This window comes from Armigeres subalbatus, chromosome 2 (assembly GCF_024139115.2).
Source record: "Armigeres subalbatus isolate Guangzhou_Male chromosome 2, GZ_Asu_2, whole genome shotgun sequence".
Lineage (NCBI taxonomy): Eukaryota > Metazoa > Arthropoda > Insecta > Diptera > Culicidae > Armigeres > Armigeres subalbatus.
In genome coordinates, this window is record NC_085140.1 from 303,190,427 (window position 1) to 303,209,228 (window position 18,802).

General features: G+C 37.8%; 1 protein-coding gene and 1 long non-coding RNA gene across 2 annotated transcripts; both read left to right on the forward strand.

The window, feature by feature from the left end:
* Positions 1 to 5,384: 5,384 nt before the first annotated feature.
* On the forward strand, positions 5,385 to 7,024 carry LOC134216648 (uncharacterized). The gene is made up of 3 exons (XR_009980758.1): positions 5,385 to 5,628; positions 6,744 to 6,850; positions 6,917 to 7,024. It is a non-coding gene; the product is annotated as an uncharacterized LOC134216648 (long non-coding RNA).
* A 10,222-nt stretch (positions 7,025 to 17,246) lies between these two features.
* LOC134216649 (serine protease grass-like) lies at positions 17,247 to 18,602 on the forward strand. Its single transcript, XM_062695498.1, has 4 exons — positions 17,247 to 17,406; positions 17,471 to 17,843; positions 17,908 to 18,110; positions 18,174 to 18,602. The coding sequence occupies exons 1-4, from the start codon at positions 17,370 to 17,372 to the stop codon at positions 18,584 to 18,586; spliced, it is 1,026 nt and encodes a 341-aa protein (XP_062551482.1). The 5' UTR covers positions 17,247 to 17,369; the 3' UTR covers positions 18,587 to 18,602.
* The last annotated feature ends 200 nt before the right edge of the window (positions 18,603 to 18,802 follow it).

The following is an 18,802-nucleotide window of genomic DNA, read 5'->3' on the forward strand; positions in this document are numbered from 1 at the left end:
GCAGACGAAGATGGCAGTATGGTGATGGACCTGGGAGAATGCGCGCAGGACATAATTTTACCGGCTCCGGATATCCAGGAAATCCAGGAGGAGATTGGCCGGCTGAAGAACAACAAAGCCCCTGGGGTTGACCAACTACCAGGAGAGCTATTTAAACACGGTGGTGAGGCACTGGCTAGAGCACTGCACTCCCGAGCAAAAATGAATAACTAATTGATAACACATTCTATTATCCGGTTATCGAACATATTGATAACTGAACTTGGTATCATTTTGGCTGAATTAACAGCCAACATAACAAAAATGATACCAGAAATTTGTTCCTGGAATAACTACCTGAAAACAAATTAGGTTATCACTGATATCAAATTGATAACACATTTTGTTATACATGTTATTCACTCAAATAACTAATTTAGTTATTATTTAGTTATCAGCCATCTCTGTTTTATCGACAAAAATAGTCAAATCTTCTTTACCGACTTCGTTACGCATTGAAAAAAATGTTGGCATTCACTGGGATTCGAACTCGAATCGAATGATTGTACGGCGTCGTCTCTAGGCACTCACCAGGGTTCGGATTTCTCACTCACTCACGCGACAACTGATCACTCCACCATGCATTTTATCCGGATAAATTACAGTGCGATAAACTCCGGCACAAGCGATGGTGCGAAAAATTGTTATCCTTCTTCCCATGTTTCGCGAAAATCAAATGCCGCTTGCTTTGCCTCTCAAAGCTGATTGAATCTGACGATGCGCCACGATAAGCAGAAGGTTCAATGCAGCAGTTTTTCCCTTCGCTTTCAATCAATTCATGTGGTGACGTGGTTTTAGTGGGCGCTTTGAACATTTTAAAATTGTTTTGGGTTCGAATCCCGTTGCGGTCCTAAATTTTTGTAAATATGCTTGTAAAATTTATCTGATGAGGCGACGAGAAGGAAAATTTGTGGATTAAAATTAAATTATCCGGCGATCCGGCGCTCACGAATTTATCACCCGCCATTCTATCCGGATAAAAATGTTGTGTGAGAATACTTCCTCACAGGGGGACCATGAAAAATCACACTCCGCTAAATGAATTAATTGCAGGTTTTTATTCATATGAGTGAGAATTCCGAAGCCTGGCACTCACCCATTTACGCTTTCTTGAGGAGCAGGAGAGAAGAGCACTACGCTTTCTACGACCTTGCATTACTGAAGACTATTTATAATCACATCAGGATGCCATAACCATTTATGTAAATAACAGTCGGCTGGACTCTGCGGAGTGCAAAGCAGAATAACTTATTAATAACAAACTTAATTATCCAGTTATATTGATAACTAGAATTGTTATCATTCTGGTTGAATTACAAGTCAACATAACAAAAAAGATAACCGAAATGAATTTAATTCAAAATACCGAGTCGGTAATCAATTAGGATAAATACGGTTCATCGTCCTTTTATTGAATACATTTTGTTTTCAGTTGTGACCAATTAAATAATAGGCTTAGGTTAGTTTTTCTCTCTTATATTATCAATCATTAGGTTGCTAGCAGCGCCATGCTATAAATCGATTTCCGTTATAAATTTTATTCAAACTAAATCACAACCTTGCATTTCACAGTGAAACGTTTCATGTTTTCATATGCATATATAAACATAAACACTGCAGCATGCTGATCCCAGGAAGAATTATTCCGTGAAAAAATGTTGCTATTCGGTGGATCCAGAGCCGGACAGTTTTCGGGGGCCCTAAATGTACGGAAAAGGTTGATTTTGGTACATTAGGTTATGTGGGAGCCCGGGGCCATGGCCACTCGGAATTAGGATTCGTATGAAAATGTCGTATGGGTACCTAGTCCACAACGCGCATTTTTACTTACAATGTCTGCCGGGTCGACTAGTTGAACATATTTTTTGGGCTACTGCGATGGTCCATTCCAACACCTTCCAAAGGATTTTCTATTTCACATCTCGATATTCTCGATGCAGATGATCTTGCTCGATTGCGTTCAAAACTAGGTTTATCGACTAAAGTGCGAGCATGATTGTTTTCTCCACAACACACCAGATCGTTGAAATTTCTTGATTATCCGACATTTCAACTTTTGTGGTAATTCCTTTGTTGGCAGAGAAATAAACAAATCAGTAGATATCGTTAGTAACGAGGAAAATCACAGTAATTTTTTCAAGGCTTCTACAGATCTGGCATTCATCGCTCCAAACCACCACGTGTCGGTCAAATTTTCAAAATTATCAAAGTAGCTTTTTTGCTACAGGTATGTTTTTCTTAGGCGACTATCTGGCGCTTATTTTTGGTTGCATCGAAAAATAAGCGAATGAGTATATTTTTTTATGCGCTGTACAATATGTTTGAAAGAATAGAATGCTTAGCCCGATATCTGAACGACGCGAAATTTAGAAAAAAAATACCAAATTTGTATTGATAATACATTTTGTTATTATTCAGTTATCAGATAATCACACGATTGATAACTAAATATCAAGATGATAATAAGGATAACTAATCCTGTTATCAGTTTGATATCATTTCAGTTATCTGCCTTTGCTCGGGCTGGATCATTGTCAAGATTTGGGAGGAGGAAGTTTTGCCGCAGGAGTGGATGGAAGGTGTCGTGTGTCCCATCTACTTGGCTTCACCGACGGTATAGATATTATGGCACGTAACTTTGAAAAGATGGAGGAAGCCTACATCAGACTGAAGAGGGAAGCTAAGCGGATCGGACTACCCGAGCAGAGGCGAAGAACAAAATAATAACATAACAATAACAAACTCTGCTCTAATAACGTTATAAGTTATTGTCTAGCTATTGGGTAAGAAAGTATCAAGTACATATGAAGACTAAAATATGTTATCATAACAGAAATTGTTTTTGGATGTTATTCTAATGTCAAACTTCCTAACACCATGCATACCACACAAATAGCTGTTTTGTTGTTCATAAATATTTTTTACGAAAAATCCAATAATCATGCCATCACAGTGTTTGTTAAAGTATGTCATTACATTATGTGAATCATACCATTCCCCAAAATCCTCTCTCTGCTCTCAGAACAACTCTTTTGCCTTCTCTCTTTGTTTTAACAGCCACTAATTGTATGTAGCAAACCTTGTCCAGAATTGCTTGTTTGATTCCACGGTATAAGACTAGTACGCTTTTGACACGGACTGTGCAAATAGATAGGATAAGGAATCGTCAAGTAATGATTCCACCACTAAAATTCCGTGAGCAGTACAGGTCGACAAGTAGGAAAATTTCATAACGCGAATAACCCCTGCTATGTAAATAAATGGAGAAATATGGAAAAATATTCCGTACTATTATTCCGCAAGGTAAAAATGTCATTTCTCCCATACTGAATCAGCTGTCAAATTTTCTGGTAATTTCATATTTTTTTCCGTTAACTCTTTCCGTATTAGCAGCGTACAGGGCTATACCATGTATATAATTCAAAATTATATAGCGTTTTTAATAATTTTTGTGAACTGCCACGATGTTTCATTTTTTGCTATCAAGAATCTCAAATCAAAAATTTATTAAGAAAATTATTTTGAGCTTTTTAGTGGAATGTCTTCACTTGTCATAAAACGAGTTTGTACCTTCCATTTAATTCCACCACTTGATTGTACCTTGGCAGATACGTATTTCGACCTCAACAGTAAGGTCGAAATAAGTATCTGTCAAGGTACAATCAAGTGAATTAAATAAGGTACAAACTCGTCTTATGACAAGCAAAAATTTATATTATTTTCTATTTTCAAACTGTCTCCGTCAAAATGGTTTTGACCACCCGAACAACTTTGTAGAAGACGGTAACTATCTAAATCTAACTGATTTCGAGATATGCAATTTTATAGGTGATTCCTTATACAGTAGACGTTCGATAACTGCAATGCTTTTTAACTGCAATTCGATAGTTGCAACAGTTTTGCAATTATCGGACCGCTAAACTTCAAACTGATGTCAAACTCAATGACAGCTGCATTGCGCTGCACATTTAGATGCACTTTTATTGCATCTGACGTCGATTGACAAACGTTTGACGTCTAGAATGCGTTGCAGTTATCGAACGGCATTCGTTAACTGAAAAGTAAACATTTTGCAGTTATCGAACGGCTACTGTACACTAAGCGCCACCAAGCGGTTGAATTTCAAACAAAACTTGTCTCCGTCACAATGGTTTTGACCACCCGAACAACTTTGTAGAAGACGGTAACTATCTAAATCTAACTGATTTCGAGATATGCAATTTTATAGGTGATTCCTTATACACTAGCGCCACCAAGCTTTCTAAATCTAGAAGATTTCGAGATATACAATCTTACAGGTGAATCACTGTACTCTAGCGCCACCAAGCGGTTGAATTTCAAACTAAACTTGTCTCCGTCACAATGGTTTGAATCACTCGAACAACTTTGTAGAAGGCGGTAACTTTGTAAATCTAACAGGTTTCGAGATATACAATTTTACAGGTGATTCCTTATACACTAGCGCCACCAAGCGGTTGAATTTCAAACTTAACTTGCCTCCGTCACAATGGTCTTAATCATTCGAACAACTTTGTAGAAGGCGATAACTTTCTAAATCTAACAGATTTTGAGATGTACAATTTTACAGGTGATTCCTTATACACTAGCGCCACCAAGCGGTCGAATTTCAAACTAAACTTGTCTCCGTCACAATGGTTTGAATCACTCGAACAACTTTGTAGAAGGCGGTAAATTTCTAAAACTAACAGATTTCGAGATATACAATTTTACAGGTGATTCCTTATACACTAGCGCCGCCAAGCGGTTGAATTTCAAACCAAATTTGCATCCATTACTATTCTAACAAGATTGAATATTGAATAAGTGGCTATTCTGTCGAATTAATGTCAATTTTGTCTTAAGCCATCAGTTTTTCGATTTGGAAGTTATTAACTCATGTTTGGGTTAAGCCAGACGAGCGTGTACATGTTTGTTTACATTATTCGTAGTCGGAAGCAAAGTGCCACCTCGATAAAAACAAATTTCGCTCGAGATTTCGTTGTTTTTCGGTGAAAACAGTCCGGGATAATATGTTGTGTTGTGACCAGTGATGTGATGGAATGTGGATGCGATGTTGGACCCGAAGAAGGGGCAGGAGATTCGTCACGAAGAGGCACGGTCCGTGTCTGCAGCGCGTGGGGTGATTTGGAGAGTGTCGGACGGAACTTTTCCTGTGTGTTGGCAGAATTCGGTTCGAGGGCTTGTGTACTGGAAGCCTGATTGCGGCAATTGATCCGGTCCTGTCCACTCCTTGTAGGGAGAGGCTGGACCTAGTCGGTAATCGACAACGCCCAAGCTCCCCGGTCGGCGCGGCGTCAGACGACGAAAATCCCGCTGGTCGCCTTCGGGTGTAGCCACGCCGGTACAACTGGGGGGCCCTTCATCGGCGAAAGCCGGTTTGGGCATTGGGCGTTGGCAGCTGGCAGGGCCGGAAGGTAGGTTTATTGTTTAATCCCATTAGTGCTTGTATCTTTTTAGGTGAATTCAGCTACAGCTTAGGTCCACTTGCCTGCCTTTCAAAAGCAAATTGTAACGTGGTAACTACTGGACTTGGACTGGATGTTTGGCCAGGTCATATTTTTGTAAAACGTGAGTTTTTGCTTTAATTGGTTTTAATTAGTTTTAATAACTGACAGGCTAACGTATGATTAATAAATAACATTAACAATAAGTTGGCAGAGGATGATGAGGTTTCGGTGGTAGCTTAGTTTAATTTCCAAAATTTCCGTTTCCGGTTGGTTATTTTGATTTTAAGGTTCCTTTTAAGGTTGACTTGTTCCTTGACAGAATGAAATCAGCTAGATCCTGTGATTTTGTGATCCATTTTGATTTTCCATTTGATTTTCAGGAGTGGGAACCCCGGCCTACAACGTTGCCAGGTTTCCCTCCGTTCAATCTAAACTCATAAATAGTATGCTCCTGCTTGTTGGTAAGATTTACGATTTCCTTTTGTTGGTTTGACCCAGCACATTTTAAAGGATTTATGTCTACAAACCCAGTTTTCCACCGATAGGTTTAAGGCCCCCGGGTTTGTAGGTTCTTGCTAATTTTTCGAATCATTTTTATCAATGAATCGCCTGCTTTGAGCGTGCTTACAGCGGCACACTGGGAGTTAACTTTCTGAAATCTGTATGGCGATAGACATCTAAGGTTCGATTTCTCAAAATTAAGCAACCTAATCGAAAAAATATTTGGTAGGCGTAGTAGCGGACACCATCCGTCATAACCGGTACCAAATAGTTTTTTATGAAAAGTTCCTAATTTTGAGAAAACCCGCGTTAGATGTCTTTCGCCATACAAGTTTCTGGCGGTTAACTCATGCTGGCTATTTGCGCATTTACAATAGCGCCTAGATGTGGAAGCGGCGGGTAGGAAATCAGGCACTGCCAATAATTCATTTTGCATTTACATTCTGGCACGATGATCTCGTATGAATTCATATAATTATCCAAAATTAGTTTACGTAGCTATTGTGAAAAAGACCACTTGGGTAGCACCTCCTATTACCGTCCGCAACTCGATAACTCGTCTGCGTTTCAAACTTTTTGTATATCATAGGAATCTACAGATGCTAACCGTGTATCGAGTAATTCGGTTCAAATGCGCCCGAGTAATAAACGTTGCGGATGGGAATAGGGGTACTGCCAAAATGGTCGAATACTCCAATTAATTAGATTCACTACATTTCTATTATATTTTTTTAGTGAACTAAACCACACACGGGAGCTCATAATTCATCAACCCTAGGGTAACCGATGGACAATCTAACCATTTCGATTACATACATCATGCCGGGAAGGTCTTGCATAAGGTATGTATTACTGTTGTGGAAATAAAGTTTAATTCTATTATGATTTATTATGTTTATTATTTTCAGAAAACAACACTCCGCACATTGAATGACCATCGTAGAAACCCACCTAAAATAAATTTTAAAATCGGAATCCTGATTTACAAGACTACAGTGTCGACCCACCCATCAAACAAAATTTAATTTTAATTTAATTTTAATTTAATTTTAATTTGATTTTAATTTGATTTTAATTTAATTTTAATTTAATTTTAATTTAATTTTAATTTAATTTTAATTTAATTTTAATTTAATTTTAATTTAATTTTAATTTAATTTTAATTTAATTTTAATTTAATTTTAATTTAATTTTAATTTAATTTTAATTTAATTTTAATTTAATTTTAATTTAATTTTAATTTAATTTTAATTTAATTTTAATTTAATTTTAATTTAATTTTAATTTAATTTTAATTTAATTTTAATTTAATTTTAATTTAATTTTAATTTAATTTTAATTTAATTTTAATTTAATTTTAATTTAATTTTAATTTAATTTTAATTTAATTTTAATTTAATTTTAATTTAATTTTAATTTAATTTTAATTTAATTTTAATTTAATTTTAATTTAATTTTAATTTAATTTTAATTTAATTTTAATTTAATTTTAATTTAATTTTAATTTAATTTTAATTTAATTTTAATTTAATTTTAATTTAATTTTAATTTAATTTTAATTTAATTTTAATTTAATTTTAATTTAATTTTAATTTAATTTTAATTTAATTTTAATTTAATTTTAATTTAATTTTAATTTAATTTTAATTTAATTTTAATTTAATTTTAATTTAATTTTAATTTAATTTTAATTTAATTTTAATTTAATTTTAATTTAATTTTAATTTAATTTTAATTTAATTTTAATTTAATTTTAATTTAATTTTAATTTAATTTTAATTTAATTTTAATTTAATTTTAATTTAATTTTAATTTAATTTTAATTTAATTTTAATTTAATTTTAATTTAATTTTAATTTAATTTTAATTTAATTTTAATTTAATTTTAATTTAATTTTAATTTAATTTTAATTTAATTTTAATAAAATTTTAATTTAATTTTAATTTAATTTTAATTTAATTTTAATTTAATTTTAATTTAATTTTAATTTAATTTTAATTTAATTTTAATTTAATTTTAATTTTAATTTAATTTTAATTTAATTTTAATTTAATTTTAATTTAATTTTAATTTAATTTTAATTTAATTTTAATTTAATTTTAATTTAATTTTAATTTAATTTTAATTTAATTTTAATTTAATTTTAATTTAATTTTAATTTAATTTTAATTTAATTTTAATTTTAATTTAATTTTAATTTAATTTTAAATTAATTTTAATTTAATTTTAATTTAATTTTAATTTAATTTTAATTTAATTTTAATTTAATTTTAATTTAATTTTAATTTAATTTTAATTTAATTTTAATTTAATTTTAATTTAATTTTAATTTAATTTTAATTTAATTTTAATTTAATTTTAATTTAATTTTAATTTAATTTTAATTTAATTTTAATTTAATTTTAATTTAATTTTAATTTAATTTTAATTTAATTTTAATTTAATTTTAATTTAATTTTAATTTAATTTTAATTTAATTTTAATTTAATTTTAATTTAATCTCAATAATCAACTGTTTTAAAAAATCAAAGAATGATGCAGTAGGTTTTTGAAGCATTCATAGTGTCGTATTTTGAAATTGTAATTCCAGCTTAAGTGTAATTAATATAATAGAAATAATAAAATTTACAAGAAGAACAAATCTTAGTATTAACTTGTTATTCAATAACAATTTAATAACAAGCTCAGTTATCCTTTTCTATTGAATTCCAATATCATGTGGTGTTATTTGTTTGTTCTTGAATACCATTTCAATAACTAACTCAGTCCTCTGTACAATTTTATACTTTGAGTTATTCATTCATTATCAAAATAATACCAGTTGTTATTGCTCAGGTGTTATTCATATAAATTTTAGTTATTATTTTTTGTTATTTTAACTCTTATTCCAACCTTATGAATAACTTATCGGGGTATTGTGGTATTTAAAATTAATACCTCGTCAAGTTATTCATAAGTTATTTTTTTCTGCTCGGGTAGTCATCAACACGTCGAAGACAAAGTACATAATAGGAAGAGGTTCAAGAGAAGACAATGTGGTGGTGACGAAATCGAGGTGGTTGAAGAATTTGTGTACTTGGGCTCACTGGCGACTGCCAAAAATGATACCAGCAGAGAAATTCGGAGACGCATAGTGGCTGGAAAACGTACGTACTTTGGACTCCGCAAGACGCTCCGATCGAATAGAGTTCGCCGCCGTACCAAACTGACAATCTACAAAACGCTCATTAGACCGGTAGTCCTCTATGGACACGAGACCTGGACGATGCTCGTGGAGGACCTACGCGTACTTGGAGTTTTCGAAAGGAAAGTGCTGCATACCATCTATGGTGGGGTGCAGATGGCGGACGGTACGTGGAGGAGGCGAATGAACCACGAGTTGCATGAGCTGCTGGAAGAACCATCCATCGTTCACACCACGAAAATCGGACGACTGCGGTAGACCGAGCACGTAGCCAGAACGTCGGAAAGTAATGTTCTTTGCACTGCAAAAAAAAACACTTGCATTGTAAATTTAGGGACCATAAATTTAACTAATTAAACATTTATTTTATTGACGAATCCAATTTACGCATGATGCATAAAGTGAAACTCACGACGGATGGTAATGTATCTGGATCTGCTCCAGAGGCAGATGAAAGTTCAGACAGTGAATAAACGCAGGAGTTTTCATGCAGAATGTTTTTTTTTAATTTTCCAATTACTTTTATAAATTGTCACTAATCACATCGAAAGGATGACAACATTAATAATGAACTAAAATTACTCTTTGTTTTAGTTGAAATGCTAGACTTTAATCGAAATAACTATTGTTGCACAGGATTTTGTTACAGTCTGATATTGAACATTCGCTTCAATGTATAATAATTTGTTTTTTATGTACTTGATGGAGAGTATGATAATAAAATGATCAAAAATAATCTAAACATTTTGGCACGTTATTTTTTTCGAATAATCAGTAAAAATAAGTTTCAAAAATGTGTATAGATTTAAAATTAATTATTTAAAAAAATCAACCAAACATTAGACCAGCCCAATGTAGTTTGCGTATTTTTACTGCTTCGGCAAGACAAAGTGCCAGGGGTTTATTGTTTTATTGATTTCTGATAATTCAGTTAACAATATAATTTGTTCTCACTTTATTGTCTCAGCGTATGTTGTAAGGGAATGAAAACTCCTAGCTTTGGTCCAAATCCTTGAAAGCGTTGCGTAGGCAAGTTTCCAGCCCTTGATGCCAATACTGCCCACCTGGAATATTAACAACCGCTGTTGTTTTGTTCCTTCACGTTGTACTTAATTGCCCATTGTTGCAAGACTACGTTAGAACTGTTCCGGCTGTATTCCTTAATTATGGTGCAGTTTTCAAAGTCACCTGTTTCTGGCGTTGAATATGAGCTGGGGCAGTGAATGTGTTTAGCATTATCAGTGGTTTTAAAGCTCTGCTAGAGAAGTTGTGTGCAATTGTCTGCTTGATTAAAATCACGGTCAGAATCGGAATACAGGATCCGTAAATACGTTTCATATATTTTTTTATTTTTCTTCATTCTTCGCCAAAAACTTTCACTTTTTTTTTTACTTTTTAAGTTCGTTGTTAAACATCTTCGATCGAAACTATACTCCGATTAACAAAATAAATTCAAAACACTATATTGACAGATTGCGTGATAGGTTTTGACGAAGCTGTGCATTTCAACCTTGATGATGGTTATTCAACTTCATTTAACGTGTGTCTAAAAAGCTGTGTGTATGTAAAAAAAGTGTTTATCTGGGTGCTGCGGATAGAGCCGCTTTTCTGCGCTCAAGCGAGTAGAGGGAAATTTTGAAATTACTCCCATAAACAAAATTATTTTGCAGTTACTTGGCTGTCAAACATTTCCCGCTCTTCGATTTTCTCTTACCACGCTGCACGAGGGCGCACATATGCGATAGACTCTACATGACTTTACGATTGTTTACATACATTCATGCTCCAATCAGCTGCTGAATCTCGTGAAATTTCGTAACGAGTGCTTTTTAGTTGCATTCCTACTAATTTTCCACTCGAAATATAATGTGAGAATATTAGTTACAAAGAATACAAAACTCGAAAAAAGTTTTTTTTTTCCCCAAATAATAACAATACTTCTCAATATTAAATCAGAAACGAACATAACCACAATCTTCAATGTTTGGCTCCGGCACAATAGAAAATTTTGGCTTCAGTTTGACAACCAAATCGATTCTATCCGCACCACCCAGGTGTTTATGTTGTTTTTACACAGCTCACGTTAATATTAGTTGCTCTTTGTTGCTCTAAAGCAAGTTTACACAACGTTGAAACGATTTGGAAAATAGCTTAGCGTTATAACCTAATAATAGTTTCAAAAACAGCTGCAAACAGGTTTCGCGCTTTTTTATTCAATTAATGAACGATGCTGTATAAGAAAAGATATTTTAGTTACCAGATAAAGATTGTCGCTGTCGTCGCTGTCCGGAACATCTTTTGCTGGCGAGGATAGGGGAGCTGAATGTCAAAGAAGGAAAATCCATACGATTTGACAGCTTGGTACCCAACATGTTCCGGACACCAGAACAAAGGGAACCGAAGCGACAATCTTTATCTAGTAACAAAAATATCTTTTTGTATAAGAGCTTCTAATTAGATGTTAGAACATTTTTCAGCTATTTTTATATAACTTATGACTTATTAAGCGTTTGTTGCTTTAATATAGCTTCTATATGATGCATGAGCTAGTAACACCTTTTACAAAAATTCAAACTTAATTCTAAAAGTGAGGAGCTGAAATTCAGCTTTGCAGAGGAAGGAGACCAAATTTCTATGAAAATACATACTTTTGTGAATTACATTCCGTTTTTCACAACAAATGAACGTGCCAAATGAAATCCAACAACCCACATGCATTCTGCAAGGCCCCTTTCTACAAAAATTCAAACTTAATTCTAAAAGTGAGGAGCCAAAATTCAGCATTGCAGAGCAGAGAAACCAAATTCTTATGAAAATACGTACTTTTGTGAATTAAAATGCGTTTATCTCAAAAACTGTTACAGAAACTCTGAATACGTATCTGAACTCAGCGTAAAAAAATCTATGAGTACATTGAAAATTGTTGAAGAGAGCGAAAAAAAGATCCTGTTTTTTATTGTGAATTATTGCCAAAATACTGCTTTTCAAACAAGAAGAAGAAAAATTTCCATTTTGGCACTTATACTCATACGATTTGCACGGAACAAGTAGCGATAACTTTTGCAATGACTACATCCAACTGTGACTAAAGCCGGAACAAATATTAATTCCTTTTTCATGTCTGTGTCATGTCATGATAGAAAAATGAGTTCAGTTCTTCACTTTCCACACCCTTCTTTTGTCCTATTGGTCTTTGGATACTGAAGAGAGAAGGAAATAAGAAATTGATGAAATAAAAAAACTTCTTAAAGAATTTTCAAAATGAAGGCTCAACATCTTTATTATTTTTCCGTCAACTCCGGGAACCCTCCTCAAATAAATTAATCTGGCTAAAATATTTCGTAATGCACGAGAAAGACACCATCACCGCTAGGGTTTTTGAATAATTATTTATTCAGACTAAGGCCGAAGTGGCCTGTGCGGTATATAAGAGTCTTCTCCATTCGGCTCGGTCCATGGCTACACGTCGCCAACCACGCAGTCTACGGAGGGTCCGCAAGTCATCTTCCACCTGATCGATCCACCTTGCCCGCTGCGCACCTCGCCTTCTTGTGCCCGTCGGATCGTTGTCGAGAACCATTTTCACCGGGTTACTGTCCGACATTCTGGCTACGTGCCCGGCCCATCGCAGTCGTCCGATTTTCGCGGTGTGAACGATGGATGGTTCTCCCAACAGCTGATGCAATTCGTGGTTCATTCGCCTCCTCCACGTACCGTCCGCCATCTGCACCCCACCATAGATGGTACGCAGCACTTTCCTTTCGAAAACTCCAAGTGCGCGTTGGTCCTCCACGAGCATCGTCCAGGTCTCGTGTCCGTAGAGGACTACCGGTCTAATTAGCGTTTTGTAGATTGTCAGTTTGGTACGGCGGCGAACTCTATTCGATCGGAGCGTCTTGCGGAGTCCAAAGTACGTACGATTTCCAGCCACTATGCGTCTCCGAATTTCTCTGCTGGTGTCATTTTCGGCAATCACCAGTGAGCCCAAGTACACAAATTCTTCTACCACCTCGATTTCATCACCACCGATGCAAACTCGCGGTGGGTGGCGCACATTGTCTTCTCTTGAACCTCTTCCTATCATGTACTTCGTCTTCGACGTGTTGATGACTAGTCCGATCCGCTTAGCTTCCCTCTTCAGTCTGATGTAGGCTTCCTCCATCTTCTCAAAGTTACGTGCCATAATATCTATGTCGTCGGCGAAACCAAATAGCTGGACGGACTTATTGAAAATTGTACCACTCGTGTTAATCCCTGCTCTTCGTATTACCCCTTCCAAAGCGATGTTGAATAGCAAACACGAAAGACCATCACCTTGCCGTAACCCTCTGCGGGTTTCGAAGGGACTCGAGAATGCCCCTGAAACTCGAACTACGCACATCACTCGATCCATCGTCGCTTTGATCAACCGTGTCAGTTTATCCGGAAAACCGTGTTCGTGCATTAGCTGCCATAGCTGGTCCCGATCGATTGTATCATATGCGGCTTTGAAGTCGATGAATAGATGATGTGTGGGCACGTTGTATTCGCGGCATTTCTGCAGTACTTGGCGAATGGCGAACACCTGGTCCGTGGTGGAGCGTTCGCCCATAAAACCCGCCTGGTACTGCCCCACGAACTCCCTTGCAGTTGGTGCTAGTCGACGGCATAAAATTTGGGAGAGTACCTTGTAGGCGGCGTTCAGCAATGTGATTGCGCGGTAGTTGCTACAATCCAGCTTATCGCCCTTTTTGTAGATGGGACACCTTCCATCCACTCCTGCGGCAAAACTTCCTCCTCCCAAATCTTGGTAATGACCCAGTGCAGCGCTCTAGCCAGTGCCTCACCACCGTGTTTAAATAGCTCTCCTGGTAGTTGGTCAACTCCTTTGTTGTTTTTAGCCGGCCAATCTCCTCCTGGATTTCCTGGAGATCCGGAGCCGGTAGAATTCTGTCCTGCGCGCGTTCTCCCAGGTCCATCACCATACCGCCATCTTCGTCTGCCACATCGCCATTCAGGTGTTCTTCGGAGTGCTGCCGCCACCTTTGGATCACCTCACGCTCGTTCGTAAGAAGGTTCCCGTTTATGTCCTTACACATATCAGGCTGTGGCACGTGGCCCTTACGTGAACGGTTTAACTTCTCATAGAACTTTCGTGTGTTATTAGCGCGGTACAGTTGCTCCGTTTCTTTACGGTCTCGATCTTCCTGCTGGCGCTTTTTCCTCCGGAAAATCGAGTTTTGTCTGTTCCGCGCCTGTTTATATCGTGCTTCGTTCGCCCTCGTGCGGTGTTGCAGCAATCTCGCCCATGCTGCATTCTTCTCTTCCACTAACTGCTCACATTCGCCGTCATACCAGTCGTTTCTCTGATCCGAGGGCACCGTGCCAAGTGCAGCGGTTGCGGTGCTACCAATGGCGGATCGAATATCTCTCCAGCCATCTTCAAGAGACGCTGCGCCTAGCTGCTCTTCCGTTGGAAGTGCCACTTCCAGCTGCTGCGCGTATTCTTGGGCTAGTCTACCGTCTTGTAGCCGCCCAATGTTAAGCCGCGGCGTCCGACTTCGACGCGTGTTGTACACCGTCGAGAGTTTTGAGCGCAGGCATACTGCAACGAGGTAGTGGTCGGATTCAATATTCGCACTGCGGTAAGTGCGGACGTTCGTGATGTCGGAGAAGAATTTACCGTCGATTAGAACGTGGTCGATTTGGTTTTCCGTTTCTTGGTTAGGTGATCTCCATGTGGCCTTGTGGATATTTTTGCGGGGAAAGAAGGTGCTTCGGACTACCATTCCGCGGGAGGCTGCGAAGTTTATGCATCGTTGGCCGTTGTCATTCGATACGGTGTGCAGACTATCCGGTCCGAAAACCGGTCTATACATTTCCTCCCTTCCTACCTGTGCGTTCATGTCACCGATGACGATTTTAACGTCCCGCAGTGGGCATCCATCGTATGTCTGCTCCAGCTGTGCGTAGAACGCTTCTTTCTCGTCGTCGGGTCTCCCTTCGTGTGGGCAGTGCACGTTGATGATGCTATAATTGAAGAAACCGCCTTTAATCCTCAGCTTGCACATCCTTGCGTTGATTGGCTGCCACCCAATCACGCGTTGGCGCATCTTACCCAGCACTATGAAGCCGGTTCCCAGCTCGTTGGTGGTGCCACAGCTTTGGTAGAAGGTAGCCGCTCGATGCCCGCTTTTCCACACTTTCTGTCCTGTCCAGCAAATCTCCTGCAGCGCCACGACGTCGAAGTTGCGGGGATGTAATTCATCGTAGATCATCCTGTCGCAACCTGCGAAACCTAGCGACTTGCAATTCTATGTTCCAAGCTTCCAATCGTGATCCTGTATTCGTCGCCTAGGTCTTTGCCGATTATATCGAGTCGCATTATCTCTTATATTGTTCGTAATGATTGGTTTTCTAGGCGGCTTATTGGGCCTGCGCAAACCTCCTGTCTCGTCGCCGTCGTGTCAGGGCTGTTTAGCGTCCCACCTAACACCAGGACTTGGGCTTGTGCGCTTTGAGCGGCACACGGTCGCTTTGGTGGGGCCTACTTGCGGATACATGCAGCTTTTTATAGAGGTTTAACAGGGCCCACTGTCAAACCCCACCACATCCTAGGCAAGCCCCACAACTCGCAGATGGCCTGGGGAGGGATCGTCGAGCCCTTGGACATAGTCCCTGCTGCCCGTGGGTTTTTGAATAAACACCGTTTTTATTTTGCAGGGCGGTTTTTCCACTATAAAAGATTTTTTTTATTCCTCACGAAAAATTTAAACAACTTCTCCTAATAATCACCGAATGCTTTTATTTTATCACATTTTGTTAAATTCTCGTGATATCTAATATCAAGTTCTGCATCTCTCTTCCAAGTTACATACATAAAACACTCGATTTAACTTCATTCGTTGAAATTAACATTTCAATATTTGGCTGAATTTTCCCTATAGTAGATCCCCTGGGGGTTCATAATAGGAGATTGCTTTCCTATAGTCGACACTTCATTTGATTTTCCTGCTCCGTTCCGGGATGTTCTTCTCCCTATTATGGACCCTCCCCCCATATTTATATAATGGACATTCCTATAATGTATATTATGCTGTAATAATGCAAATATGGCTAAAGGGTACATTATTGGACAGGGGTCCACCATTGGACATTATACCCTAATTGTTTGTGGATTTGACAGTTTTGGTGAAGTATTCGCTAGAAAAAAATATTCATTGCGCCGATATCATAGAAAGGGAATCAAGTCTCCTCGAATTCTACTTTTGCTTGGATTGTCGAATGTTATAAAAACAATCTTTCATGAATACACACAGCAAGTCGAAAATCTGCGTAGTTTGCAGGAAAAATATAGTGCCTTGCAACAAAATGACAACTTTCTTGATCATTTTTCAAGACTCTCATAGATGTGAAAAATTTATCCGCAGTACAAATAGCACGTGTTATCAAAGCATTCATCGCCACAATCCTCCACGTGGCGGCTGAATTTTTCAAAAATATCAAAGTAGCTTTTTCCTGGTAGTATGAGAACTACCAGAAAAAAAAGTAGTATGTAGTAGTATGGTAGTATGAGCGGTACAAGGGGCCCTCCTTAGCTACAAAGCAAGACCATGCTGAGGGTGGCTGGGTTCGATTCCCAGTGCCGGTCTAGGCAATTTTCGGATTGGAAATTGTCTCGGCTTCTCTGGACATAAAAATATCATCGTGTTACGCCTCATGATATACAAATGCAAAAATGGTAACCTGGCTTAGAAACCTCGCAGTTAATAACTGTGGAAGTGCTAAGCAGCGAGGCATGGCTCTGTCCCAGTGTGGGAATTCAATGCCAATCAAAGCAAGTTATTGGAGAGGAATCAATTCTCCACGAATATTTTGAAACTCGATTTTTGACTCGAAACTGTATTTTTGACTAAAAAATATATATTTTTAGAGAGTCTGTGTGAAAACCTATTTTTGAGTGTGATTCATCGGAAATGAGAAAAGGGGATCAAGTCTCCCCAATCTTCCCTAACTTTCTGAGAAAAAAAAACCCGAAGAACAACACAATCGAATAATACTCATCTTCTGACGGAGCGTGCGGTGCTTGTTCACATCTCTCCCTGCAATATCAAATCCACTCACGACGATCAGAGTGCGCGCGTTCCTGGACTGGACTACGTCGGAAGAAGAATCGTGGATCGAAATAAACCTTACAATGTTGCTACTTGTTTTCATACAGTTGGCTTTAGCAGGCGAGTTCAAAAATGTTTGGATAATTCAAACCTGTAATAACGAGAAACTTGTATTCATTTGCAGCCGGTATCAACTCGTGCTCATATAACGAGTTCTGCATTGATATCAAACAGTGTCCAACCTACAGGCACTATGCTAACGAAAGATTCCATAACTGGCCGGTAAGTTTGCGAACGGCGGCAAAGGCCAAGCTTTGCAACACCGAACTAGTTGGGGATCAGATGGTGCTGAGTGTTTGCTGTCCGTCGGTAATGAACAATCCCAACTGCGGTATTCAGGGGGACGATCGTATTTCCAAGGGGGAAGTGGCAAAGCCGTTCGAATATCCCTGGATGGCGTTGCTGCAGGATAGGAGTGGCAAATTTGTGTGCGGGGGAACGCTCATCAGCAGCAGATACGTCCTCACGGCAGCACATTGTGTCAAGCAGGGAGTGATGTATGTTTTTGTTTTTCATTCGTTGAAATTGTGAGTCACACTTTTGTCGTTATCAATTACACAGAACATCGGTTCGACTGGGAGAAAATGACATCAACCAAACAGAAGACTGCATAACATTAGATGGGGAAATAGAGTGCGCCCCTCCTCCACAGGACATCCCTGTGGACATCCACGGAACGATTCGTCACTCTGACCATAGTGACAGGTATAAAAAGAATGATATCGCTCTTCTACGATTGTCGACGCCACCAGTGTTCGGTTATAGTAAGCACGACTGTATTTCTATCATCAGTCAAACCAGAATAATAATAAATTTTGCAATGTCAGGTGTAAGGACGATTTGCCTCCCAGATGGGTCTCCAGCCCAACGAAAGCTGGCGCCTTGGACATACATCGTGTCGGGCTGGGGAATGACTGAGAATGGTACATTTTCAAACGTGCTACGATATGCTCAAGTTCCGGCGATGACGCTAGAGGCATGCTCTGTTAGAGTTCGTAAGCTGCACTCCACCATGAAGTTGGACCAGAGCCATCTTTGTGCCGGTGGGGTCGATCAGGTGGACAACTGTGCGGGTGATTCCGGTGGTCCACTGCATTACATTTCTAATGACACGTCCCGGTTTATCCAGCAGGGAATTGTCGCGTTTGGAATTCGATCCTGCGGAAAGGAAAGTGAACCGGGAGTGTATACCAATGTGAGTCATTTTATTAGTTGGCTTATGCAACATGTACATGAATAAATTATGAAAGGTTTTAGTACTTTTTTTCTGGATTCCTTCCGAAACACCATTTTTGATAATAAACTTCTTATCACAAGTCTGAAAGCACAAAGTAAAAGGCTAGTTTTTGATATGCGGACCTCATTATTGTGTATCTGATAGAATATAAATACTGTTAAGTGCCCTCATTATCGTTAATTATAATTATTCCTTATTCCGTTCAAACGAAACAAAATA